The following is a 13,473-nucleotide window of genomic DNA, read 5'->3' on the forward strand; positions in this document are numbered from 1 at the left end:
TAATAATAGTAAAAAATAAACAATATAATAAAAAGGTAAGAAATAGAAATAAACTGCTTGAATTGCTTCTATTAACATGTCTTATCCTATTATTTGCTAGTCCCATAAATGCTGATGATGTTTTAAAACATTAGGTCATTATCTAAGAAGAATTCCACGTTAAGTGTGACCTTGCAAGAAAATTTACAAGGACATTATATCAAGGAAAACTTTTTTATGAAATAATTACCTCTGAATTCGATGGCGAACCCAGACATGCCCAGTGAGGCATCAGATCTGAATGCCAGGAAGAGACTGTTACCACTGCTCTCTATTCGCTCTGGGGCCTGGTTGCCTTGGAGACTTGATAGTAACGGCCCGTTAGAGTCTTCACCCTCGTAGATATGCAGGAAGTCGTAACTTGGCTCCATGTTGAAACTGGGGTAAAAAACAAAAACAAAAGAGAGAAACTTGGGTTCAACAATACAGTGAGATTGATTGCCAGTTCGTTTGTGTGCTGCTGTTCAAATTTTCAAACAATTAATCCAATGATGTGTTAAATCCAAATACTTTACTTAATGAATGCCAATTAGTTTGTGCTATGCTGTATTTCTCTTTTAATCATCTGCTAATCTTCTTACTTTCACTTTGAGGTGTCTGACATGTTTTCTGGATGTGTTTACTGCATTCGTAATGAAAACTTTTAAGTGCTGTTTTCTTTTTCCTCTTGAATCTAAGATGGCAATAGAAAACACTGTAAGTACATTAATATTTCAGAAAAATCATCCTGTTGTCGCATTCTGAAGGGGCATGTCACAATCTGTTTTGATCTTTATATCCTCAGTTTGCCAGAGTATGTTTGTGCGTAAGCCTAACACAAATATGTGCCCTGAATTCTTGAACCTGCAGCCTGAACCTGTTTTCACTTTGGCAGCTCCTTTTCATCTCTTTACACATATGTGAAGATACCTGGTCCTCATGAGGGTAATGGTATAAGAACACATGCACACACACTCACACACCCTGTCCCAGTGGTTGTCACACAGAGAAACTTTTAAATTGTTTTCACCTACATTGTTTTCTGAGTTAGCGCTGTCTCTCACCTGGTTAAACCACCCTGTTCAATTTTTTGGATGGAAGTCACAGGACTCAACTGTGTGTTAGTGTGCATCTGTATGTGTCCTGTCACAGCTATAAAAAGAGATGGACACCATAGACTTGCATATTGAGCTACAGGGCCGTTAACGAGCAACATTTATTTCTCTGAATTGTTATATCAGTTTTCTATAGGCATGTAGGCTAGGACATGTCCTCATGCAACAAGGACATAAGGACATGAGGTAATACACAGTTCTGCAAAGAGCAATTCAAACAACATTTCATGAGTTAGGAAATGCATTTCCCAAGTTGTTAGGCCTTTAAGATAACCGCAATTTATTTTGGTGAAAATGTAAAAAAAAGAAAAAATTTTCAATTGTTATCTAAATCCAGAGATGCTGGCATACTAACAGCAATCTTCTCTCATATGTGCTCTAAATTTTCTATCCCTTCCCTTTACTCTGAGACACAAAAAGACAATCTTGAAATCCTGAGTTTGGGTTAAAGGGGGGTTAGTCACATTAAGCTGACGACAAAATGTATGATTGTTGAACTTACGTGAACCTTATGTCATCATTACCCAAGTCAAAATAAGTGTGAAGAATGCTCAAGTTTAAGCCTTGTGTTTATATCTGTTGCAGAATGGGCTTAACTGCACATAAGCCCCTTTTGCACTGACAAAGCATTAAAATGATCCGTGCTAATACCTTTTGCATTAGTGATACAGTCTGGGTCTGAATGCTAAAGCTACTAAATGTCATAGAAAGAACATAAAGATCTCACTGAGCAGAAATGGGGCAGCATCATAACCTCTCATGACTGAACAAGAGTAACACAATGGTATGATAAGAGTTCCTACTTGGATGCAAACTAAGAGCAATCATGGGAAGCTACATCTTTGTTTGGTAAGTATTGGATTGAACATTTTAAAATATATAGCCGCAAGCAGTCAATACTCTCATTATGAGAAGAATACAGCTTTACCGCTGAATATGAATATGGTCAGTATAGATAGATGGATTATATGATACCACAGAATGAGTTTTAAATTCACTGAAGAAACAAGAATTGTACTTTGGTTTGATCAAAAGAGTCTTTAGTAGCTGGGTGAAAAGCAGTCTATTTCAGCTGTGATTACTAGATTAAGATTAGATAAATAATGACAAAGAAGAACAACATACAGAAAACAACCACAATCAATACAACTTAAATAAAAGTGAAATACACAACATTATTGTAAGATTGCTATAAGTATGAAAAGCATCACATGTAAGAAAATGAAAATGTATGCAAACACTTAAGACCATAGCAATAAAGAATAAATAAAAAATAAATCAAAAGTAAAATAAAAACTGTCTCACTGTTACTACAGAGGGGAATTATCTTTCCAGCTGAAAAACATGAAACCAAAATTGGGTCATTTCTTCTCCTTTGGCAATCTGGAGAAAGTCCGCTCTGCTTTTATCTCATTTGCTACATTTGAGACTCCAATCTTCACTTTTGCTTCAGTCATAAGCCTCTAGCCACTGTGACTTGTAAAATATTCACCACTGAGGCACAATCGGGACTTGAAATGCAAATAAACACTGCCCCATTACCAAAAAACAAAACATGGAAATGGTCAGAAAATCCCTTTCATTTACTCATGAATTTCTCTTTCTATATCAAGGCAAGAATAGTCTATCTGCTGATGAACAGTGTTCAGAAACTTCCTGAACAAATATATTTATCTGCAAGGATGCATTGGAAGTCACTCATAACTTCGAGCTGATTAAATAAACTGAAAAATATGGCTGATTGAAAGTCTGACATTCAAGAAAAATTTCAATTTGAAGCTACAGCTTTTAAAGGTCATCGCAACACAAACAAAACATTCAGCTATTTTGGCTATGTTAAAACAGGATTTTACTGTATTGTTTTAGGCTGATGTAATGTCTATTAGAGGGATGCGTTACGCAGTGAAATGGGTTTATTAGTTACCTTAATGATCATTCACTGTCTGCTAATTAACATCAGACTGATCTGGGTCTGATCCCTGACTTTTTTTTTTACCCTGTGTGGGGCCACAGTGACTTACGCCAAGTCTACACTTAAAAATAAACTTTAACTAAACTCATGAACAAAGTCCATGGAGGGTGATGCATTTTTAAATTCGAGCCAGAAGAAAAACATATTTCAGAAAATGCTTTGGGCCCCCGTCCAGCTGTTAAATCTTTAAGTTTGTAATTTTTAATGTTTTCTCAGGTGTTTGGATAAACTAATTAAAAATTAATATCATCAGTGAGACCATTGCTCTGCCCTGATGTGTCTGTCGCAGACACATTACTTCAATGTTCAAGAAAAACACACATTCTGGTGTTATTTACGATCTGTTCAGAACACTGCTTCTAACAAAACCTAAATATCGATCACACTGTCATTCCCAAAACATTAACCAACACAAAACATGTGTCAGTAAATTTGTATTTCCTCAGAGAAACAAATTCACATCCTCAATCAGCATGTTTCACTTCCTGACATGGACGCTCTATTGTTTCTTAAAACATACAGTAGCCTACTTCTATTATGGCAACATTATGTTGTTTACACATTGTTTTTTTAAAAACTTGAGTGCAAATGTTTACTTAACACTAGTTTCTCATGAAGTTACCAGTTTACTTTGATATATGTTTAGTCACCTCATGTTGCAGCTAAGTCCTCCACCAACATGAGCACCCTTTTGTGCAGCAAATACAGGAGAAAAGTCCCAACTAAAATCTTTGCTGAGAAAATTCGTAGTCTTATTTAGAAAAAAAAAACAAAAAACTTTAATCCATCCTTGAAAATGTCAGAAAATACCAGCTGAGAGGCAGTGTGGCCTCCACAGGCAAAAACAAACGAAATACCCGATCAAAACTTGTGTCAAAGAATAATACTTGTGTCAAAGGTAGTATATACAGGTGGTCCTGTACACATAGACCCCGTTTACACTTAGTAGTATGTGATCTGTATCAGGTCACAGTTTCCAGATGAGGAAAAACACGTTAACGTAAGGTGAAAATGTGTTGTGACCGGAATATGATCACACCTGGTAGTCTGGCTGGTAACATGCTGGGATATTAAGTTGGTGCAAATGCAATGCGAACAACATGCTGTCATCAAGATATTTGTTTTTAGCTAACGTAAAACCCAACTAGTTGTTCAAATTTAGAGTGAGGCTGAAAGAGTCATGCCTTAAATTACTGACATCTATTCTGTCATGAAGGTACATTGTTCAACAGAAGGCTGAGAAAAATGAAAGTAATATGGGTGGTAAAAACATAACAGTGAGAAATAACAGTATGTACAACGGTGTGCATTGCACTCATCCTCGCTGCTGATCTGCTGTTAACAAAGAATATAATCTATGTAGTCACAGAGTACCCTTTAAGCTAGCGCAGTAAAATGTCGAGAAAAAAACTTTTTTACAAGAAAAAAATACTGAATGACATTTGCCGCTTTTACAAAAAACAAAAAAAATGTGGTAGACAGTGTTTAACAAAGCTTATAATGTTACCCCTAACTCACTAACTTCAAAAACTACATGAATTTTTAAGGGAGTCTGGGGCTGATTTGCTGCCACCTCAAAGCACTCATGCACAGGTTTTGCTCTGGAGGACAGAGATTCGACCTTAATGAGGATAAGAATAGTGCGTTAAAAATGGCGGGTGTGAACACAAAAGTAAGATCGGGTTGTTTATTATCCAAATACCATATCCTGATACAGTTCCTATTTTAATACTAGGTGTAAATGGGGTGATGGACAAAAGCGATGTTGTAAATTTAGGTGGCTTACCTTTTGAAGATAAGAGCAATGACAAAGTCAGGATTCACTCTGATCCTCCAATCACACTCTTTCCCTGGGGGGTAAGGCTGGGGGTAGTTAGGAGACAGAATTACTCCAGAAGGCCCACTGACGTTACCCCCACATGTCGCTGGAGACGGACAGAGAGAGGAAGAGAGAAAGGGAGAAAGATGATTACACAGCATTGTGCATGGGGTAATTTTGGAAAGAGAATCGCCCCTGATTGACCACTCATATTACCCCCGCAGGTAGGCAGAGCGAAATTGAGTTAGTTAGTGATGGGAAGTATGGCAGAGGTTGGTTAATAGAGACAGAATTACCCCTGGTGGACCATTGATATTGCTCTTTCACCCTCTGCACATGTAGCTGGAGAGGGTGAAAAGAGCAAAAGAGAGATAGAGAGAGACTGCAAGATTTAGTTACAGAGTGTAAGTCTGGGGGCAGTTAGCGGAGAGAATCACCCCTAGCGGTCCTGTTATCCCACAACAAGCCAGAGAGCAGGAAAGAGATATTGGCAAGAGAGACAGATAGATGCATTCAAGCAGCAATTTGGTGATGTGAAGGAAGAATTTGAAACATAGAGAGGTGTCTTGGGGGTGGCAGGTGGGTGTGAACGGATTATCAACAGTGAAATAGAAGTAAACAAAGGCATTAACAGCTGCAAATCACTCACAGACAGACGCACACTCGCACTAGACTATTGTGTGTAATGTTGGTTTAATCTTAGGAGCTTTTGAACACCCAGGGATTCACCGCCTGAGGTGAAAGTGCAGGGGAGGGAAGCGCACGCAGGCTAAGCTAAGAGAAAACAGAGCGGGATTTAAAGCCCAACGTCTTATCTACAGTCGTGCAAAGCATGAGGTCACTGGCAAAGAGTCAGAGGTAATATCAGGAACAAAGCATAATGTGTTTCACAGGCATGGTTACAAGGCAAATTACTGGTGTCTGTGACCGCACTGGAGGACTTCCCGATAGTGCTGGCTGATAAAGAGAAGGAGACGGCAACATAAAGGGATGCTGTAGTGTCTAACAGAAAGGCAAATGTCTGTAGCAAGTCCTGCTACTTGCTTCAGGAATTTCTACCAGCCTGCTCATGCTGTTTACATTGCACCTTCAGCTGTGTCTGATGTCATACCTCTTCCCAGTTCTTGCATGATTGAAAATCCAGCAGCCCAGGACCATTATGGTAAGCTCTGGTAACTTTCCTCATCCATTTACCCTGACTAAATTGACATCATATTTCATGTCCAAGACGAAATTAACTTACAATAAAGGTAAGTAGTTCTTCAGCAGCAGCCTACAAACAGCTGGTCACAGAAATGTTTGGACATGCTGCAGGCTTGTTTTGTACTAACATGCTGAGACTTGTAGGTTGCACGGTGAGGACATTGAAGGGCTCTTGCTTAATTACAGTTTGTACCTTCTTTTCTACTGTCTCTGCCATTTCTATATTTTCTGACCCAAGAAAGACAGCCTTCAAGGTTAGGAGTCATTTTGTTCCCTTAGTGAGTGAGTCAAGTATGTCAGGAAGAGGTGAGGAGCAAAATAAAGAAAAAAAGCACACCTGAAAGTGGCAGAGTGAAAAACAAACGAATAGTGTGAATGAGGTGTGGAGTGGGAAGTGGATGCTCACTGGGCTAGAAGCAGCAGGTGGGCCTGATGGTGGTGATAATAGCGAAAAAGAGGCAACAAGCCGTGGTTTAGCAACAGTTTTTTGATGCAACCAAAATGACCTCACTGTTTTTCCACCAACTCTGAATTCAGGAGGTTTTTGGTGATCCATTTTGAATTTTCCTTTGAGCAACAGTGGCCAATGCTTATCCCAACCGAGTTTCCTCTCAGCACCCATTCAACCTCTCCTTGATCTTAAAGAGCATGCCTCCTGTATGGAAAACCATCTGATGCTCCAAGCAGCAGCAGCAGTAGCAGCAGCATCATTTGGGATTAGCTCACCAGCAAGCTTCAGTTGATTTGCCTCCAGAGAAGTATGTCAGGTGTGGCACAACAACAAAGGGGCACCTAAGGGACCTGCATTGTCATGTTTGTTGTTTACTCTCCACATATCAGACTTAAGAAGCAATTTTGGAGTCATTCCACCTCCAGAGGTTTTCATTCAATCCTCCATTTTTTTTTATGTATAGTTGGTTCATATTTCTTATTTTTTAACTGTAAAATAAAATATTCAGGTCTCCTAACTTATTAAAAGAGTAATGCACACCTACCTATACATGTTGGAGGGTCAGGCTGCCAGTAGAACCTGTTATCCATCCGTACACATGTGATGGTGTCCTGGCCTTGCAGCTGGTAGCCTGGATCGCACTGGAACGTCATACTGTCACCAGGCTCCTTACTATCCCCATATCGAGAACCATTTACAGGGATGCCTGGATCATTGCAGGTTGTTGCTGTCGTAGCTGAAAGTGTGTGAAAAACAAACAAAGAAAGACAGGTGTTGACATACTGTCAGTAGATAACTCAACAGTCATCGCTATGATACAATCAACATTGGCAGCTGCAGACAAAAAGAAAGACATATTTACTATAATGTATATGGACACGCAACATAATCATTCTATTTTTGCTGGAGATACAAGTGATAACTCATGCTCTACCTGACCAGTTAGTAACAAAGTGGATCATCCATCCAATCAAATTTGGTCTGGCACTCTCTTTTGGCTTTTTAATTAGTGGCTCCCCCCTCAGGCTAAGAAGTGGTATATTCGGGATTCATGACAATCTGCCTCTGTTTGTTGGGGTTTCATACGCTGCAGTGCTTTCATTGGATCAATCAGTGTTTAAAAACCAAATAAATAAATGTCCAAATGCAAAATATCTTTAGATAGATTTACCACTTGGGAAAAACTAATCTACATCATCTGCCAAAGTCTGAACAAGACAGCATTTGCTGCTGCCTGAATCCTCATTATATGCTGGAATCAACAATTAGTCATGAAGCTTCAGATTCAGTGAAAATTATAGATTAGATCTTGGCCAGAGCCCTGGCCAGAATAATAGTAGAACACGAGCGCAGAGAGGCCAGCCTTATGAATTACAAACCGCAGTGAACATATAAATTATCTTTTGTGCAATACTCCAGCAGCATCCAGAAACACAGCCAAACATAGCATTATAACATCACATTATTATATCTTTCCTGTACAACACAGTATTTATTTCATCAGGTCAGTGGACAGATAGGGAAACAAATGGGAAGGAGAGAGGACCAAATTATTATAGTAGTAACATCGCCCCTAAAAGTCACTTGTTCAATCAATCCCCAAACATTGCTTTAAATGAATGTGTGGTGGTAAATAACATTACCTTTGCTTTCGTAAAACAACATGGAGGTAAACACAAGGAGTCATTACCATAATAATGGGATAACAATGCTCTGATTAGCATGTTAGTGAGCGCAAATATTTATTGTTTGGAATATGGAGAGAATGGAAAAACTAAGTGTGAGAGACAGAAAGCAGAGAATGTAAATATTTATGACTGCAAATATGCATCTCTTAAAAAAACTTCTGACAGTTATTATGTGTTGAAGGTTGTGTACGTGCACCCTAGTGTATGCAGCTGTACATATCAAGTGGAGGTGTATTAGCTTGCACAGGACTTGTGCTGGTAATAAATGGCTGTGTAAAAATGAATAAGCTCTAGAAAGTTTGTGTGTGTGTGTTTCTGGATGCTCTGATGTGAAAGAGAAGCTGTTAAGGTAAGATGGTCCCCAACTTTTCTTACTCAGTGTGACTCTGATCGATTTTGCCAGTGGATTGCAGTGACTTTGGCCAATGATTCCAAGCGGACGGTGCACAGAAATTTTTGAGTACCAGTGACTCAAACAGAAAAGGCCATCTCATATCTATTGTACAGCTTGTCCTTTCTTAAGAAAAAATGGGATGAAACAACAGCAATAGTTTGTGTTCACTGACATCTCTATGAGGGAGTTTAGTGGGGAAAAAAGTATCTTTTTACGAAATTGACCTATAGAGACAATTTGAGATTTACAGTTCAGAACCACTGAAATTTATGGAAACGACTTTGTTCATTAGCCTATGAAATGATTTATAGCATTTATTTTTAGCTGCAACCAGCAGCTCTATAGGACACTGTAGGTGGGTTGTTCTAGAAATAATTCTTCATCCTTTGACCGCCAGTTTTCTGCCCTAGGAGGCTCAATTTTGGCACGAGTGTCAAGCTTGTGCGCGCGTGTGTGTGTGTGTGTTAAGCTAAATGTTTGTGTTCATGCCAAGTGGTTAAAAAAAGGGGCTGGCAGTGGAATTTTCCTTCAAGAAAAAGGAATATAACTTCTCAGCTGCAACCTTCTAAATATGAGGCGGAAACATGCCATTGAAGTCAGTTGTTTGTGATGTTGTGCGTGAATGCATGCATGAGTGGATGCCTGCGTGGGCCTGTGTCTCAAACAAAAACATGTCACAATGCTGTCAAATAACTAATTAAGCTGAGAAGAATCAGCACTTATAGTTTAGTTACTGCATCTATTGGATCCGAGCAAAACTGAGCTACAGGTTCTTCAGGATTTAGTGAGCCTGGGTCCCAGAGCGAGCTATTTAATTTCTCATTTGATTCTAGCTAAAGGTTTTTTCAGAAATCCTGTTAAATGCAGTATTATTTCCAGATTAATTATCTCATAACCAATATTAAATGAGGCTTATATAATAACTAAGAAACTATATGTGTGATGAGTCTGTTAATGAGGTAATTTACTTTCTAATTCAGCAATGACTTTTTGCTTCATATGTGGATGTAGGGCAGACCACCCAATTCAGTGATTTAGTCGAACCTAGGGATGTTTCCCTGATCATTTGAATTGCAAGTTTAGTCTACTTACTGGAGAACTGTATAGAAAATCCTTGCTTGCTGATGAAATAATCAGAATCAAACTGCAGTGTGAGTACGTTGAAAGTCGAGTGGATATCTTCAGGTAAGGCTGGGCCAGACCATTCTTTCAACAGGATCCCTCCATCTGATGGCCCAGATGGACCATCCCAAACTCTCAGGATATCGTGGCCGACCTCGGTGTCAAAGACAATGAAGTGGAGGCTGAAAAATGAAACACAGGAGATCAGAGATACAATACAGCCATTAACAACTCTTCTTTATAGAGCAGTTTTACCAAAAATGTTGTCAACCATAAAACTAAATGACGCAGAGCTGACAATAGACGGATCAAACTAGTGCTTGCTCACACACACACACACACACACACACACACACACACACACACACACAAGAATGTCAGCAGTACCCGCAAAGTATTTAGCAACACCTTCTTGGCAGAATGAGTAATGTAATGAACTCTCCTACACAGCAGTGGCTTTGACAGTGAACATTAATCTATAATTAGTGAATATGTCATTACCCGACAGTCTTGTGAGTTTTACCTCTATAGTATGTGTAGAGCGAGGGCTGTTGTTGTGCGGGAATCATCATAAATGATGCTATTACTGCATTACCGCTCCTATTAAATGTAAGGTTGGCCAGTAAGCTTGACCACAGCAAAGTAATTCTGCGGATTCTTGTTATTTTATTTGCTGTCTCATTTGTTTATGAAAAAAAGTCTTTCCCACAAAAAAATCCTGCGGATAACTGCAGGCCATCATCGTACTCACAGTGGCTTCAGTGTACATCCAACTGCTTCATAATTACCTGATTGTTTTGCCTGTATCTGCCTCTATAGTCCAAGTACAGTGGAGGTTGTTGTCATATGGAGCAGGATATCCTGGAGACAGAATCCGCCCAGACACTGCTCCAGTTATGTGACCTCCACACTCCGCTACAAGGACAAGAGACATAGCGATGATCATCACTGGGAACAAAATCTTTTCTCCCCCCTGTATTAACATCATTCAGAATACATACATAACAACATTTTGATCTTAACCAAATGAACCAAACACACATAAAGGACAGTGTGATGCTACTACACATACTAATACTCACATTAAAGTGGGCAGAGCAAAAAGAGTTCAACAAAGAAAGAAGCACAGGTGGATATATTTTAGAAGTATATTAGTATATTTTAGAATTACTGCAGATTGTAAAATATATTGTTGGCAACTTGCAGCCCTCTCAGCCATAACATCCACTCTCAATATCATAATATTAATATCTCAATAATAAAGAGATTTGAATTGTATATGAGTCCCTGATATAACTTTTCATAAGGTGACCAAATAAAGGACATTAATCCTATAAAGTTCAATCAAAGTTCAACATCAATTTGCCACCATTGTCATGGAGAATCTGAATCTGTTTAATCTGATTTATACAGGGTATGCTATAATTTAGTGGATTAGTAGCTCTTGCTCTCTGTTTTAGATAATTTGTTCATCTCTTTACAGCATCTCTTTCAATTACACTCACTCATTGTCTCACAACCGAGAACTGACCAATGACCTGAATTGGACCGGGCTTATATTACATTGTCTAACTGGGTGGAATAAGGTCTCATTTTACGTAAATATTTTGTGTAAATATGTCTAACTTCAGAGTACAAGCAAATGCATCAGATAATACACACTTCACAAACACAGCTCTGAACACCTGGTACTGTTCGGCATAATCACAGCCTGAATCAGTAGCCTATGTTAAAAATGAAATCCAATAAATTACCCTAATTTTTGTGGGATTCATTCACAGATATTAGCTTCGTAAAAAAAAAAAAAAAGAAGAAAGAAAATAATCTTCTGTTGATAGTCCAGTTGGCAATATGACTTTTAGTTTTTTTTAAGCATAAAAACAAATTATCTTTGGAATTAGTAACGATGACTATACATCTGTTCTACAGACATTATAATTAAATGTTGATGGAGCACAATACTGCTGCCAGTGGTTGTGTTCTCTAAGCCCTGTATGGATGGACCACATTTTGCATCTGTTCCACATATCCTTGGGTATATTCAGATCAGGTTTGGGTAGGTCTTCTATTGGTCCATTCCAGATTTGGTCCAGCATCTTGGATCTGTGAAGATCTCTAATTATGAATACAGCCAGATTCTTTGTATCATATGTCTTTCCAGCCCTATTAACATTTCAGTTCATCTATATAAGAGGCGGTTCTTCTGCTTTGCTGTAAATTACTCTGAGGTGTGAAGGTTGAGTTAAATGAGAATCTGTTAAGAAAGGCTTGAATCATTTCAATCAACCTTGAATTATCCAAGCTCCTGCTATACAGTTTCAAGGTTGGTGAATAACTTTGATGGCTGGTTTCCCTTAAGGATGTCCCTATAGTGTTCAAGTTCAAGAAAGAAAAAAAAACTGTTTAATTCACAAGAGAGAACTGGCTCTTGTGTTATTTTTGTATTGTCTTTAGGGGTGGGGAACAGGGGAGACAACAGGAAGCTGGGAGCAGAATTGAACTCATCATGGTAGAACATGGTACACATGGTACCACACTGAGCCAGCAGATTGCTGCTGATTAGAAAATGGTTTGGTAAAGGGGAAGCTTCATATCGGTATGTGCATTGTATGTGCGAGTTAAGAGAGGGCGCCATTAGAACAGCTCTGCAATTTACAATACCATGACAACCTACTGCTGCTGTGTTACCCTAGGCAGAATGCACACGACTACACATTCACATGTACACAGAGGGAGTAGAAGATAATGACACAATCATACACAAGACCAGAAACATACTCGAAAATACTTATGCAGTGATACACACACATGAATGCACACACCCACGATATAACCAGTTGTTTCAGCCCCCGGTGATAGAAAACATAGGCAGGAGGCAACTACTCTGCTATGTTTTATCATGAAAAACAGGTAGAGAGGGGAAGAGACACAGATGCACAAAGAAAGAAAAAAAATGTATTTAGTAAGCCGGGCCAATGACAAAAGCATTTCCCGAAGATGGAGAAAGAAAGAGAGAAAAACAGGCACACACATATAGAAAAGAAGATAGACAGGTTTACTGTGTGAATAGAGAACCACAAAAAGGGACAAAAAGAGTCCGAGGCAGACGAACACTGTGTTTGACTCGATGTGGAATAGTAGGAGAAAGACAGTATATAAACAGCCTGAAGGAATGCCACCTCCTCATCTCAATGCTAGTACCTGCAGATATGGGACAGAGCCAGACAGACAAGGTAGGAGACAGGAGGCAGAAAGACAAACGCCCAAACAGACAGACAAAAAAGGAGGAATATACAAAGGTAGCTATAGAGGTAGTTAGCCCACGGCTCTGCCAGCAAGTATTCTCCTGGTTGCTGGCTTACCTGAAATAAGGCAGCGACAGAGCAGCTACAAATTAATGACTGACTACAGAGGTACACAGGGACACACTCACACACATCCAGCTAAAAAAACGCATACTCATTCACATTCATACCCACAAATACATTCACCGTGCACACCTATGAGTGCACACTCTTTTTAGTTGCCATTAGCAACCACATCAGGCCACCTCAGAGAGCTCAGGTGTGCTGGCAGGTTAGAAAGACACAGGTTTGGCCCCGCAGTGGGAAATTCCAAATTAACATGTGCCAAGTGCCCACATCTACCCAACAAGGTAGAAATACTTACAGGGGAAGAGCTTTAATTAGTA

The 13,473-nt window shown here is 39.1% G+C and overlaps 1 protein-coding gene across 3 annotated transcripts in view; it reads right to left on the reverse strand.

Moving 5' to 3' along the window:
• Positions 1-13,473, reverse strand: part of LOC311273248 (CUB and sushi domain-containing protein 1-like) — a 396,934-nt gene that overhangs the window by 92,426 nt on the left and 291,035 nt on the right. For all 3 annotated transcript variants that reach the window (XM_084380198.1, XM_084380197.1, XM_084380199.1), the window contains 5 exons: positions 10,571-10,697; positions 9,753-9,964; positions 7,123-7,314; positions 4,892-5,030; positions 230-417 (listed from right to left, as the gene is read on the reverse strand). In XM_084380198.1, coding sequence (XP_084236324.1) covers positions 230-417; positions 4,892-5,030; positions 7,123-7,314; positions 9,753-9,964; positions 10,571-10,697 — 858 coding nt within the window. The remainder of the gene's footprint in view (positions 1-229; positions 418-4,891; positions 5,031-7,122; positions 7,315-9,752; positions 9,965-10,570; positions 10,698-13,473) is intronic.

This window comes from Pagrus pagrus (assembly GCF_965226575.1).
Source record: "Pagrus pagrus genome assembly, chromosome: 1".
In the NCBI taxonomy this organism is placed as follows: domain Eukaryota; kingdom Metazoa; phylum Chordata; class Actinopteri; order Spariformes; family Sparidae; genus Pagrus; species Pagrus pagrus.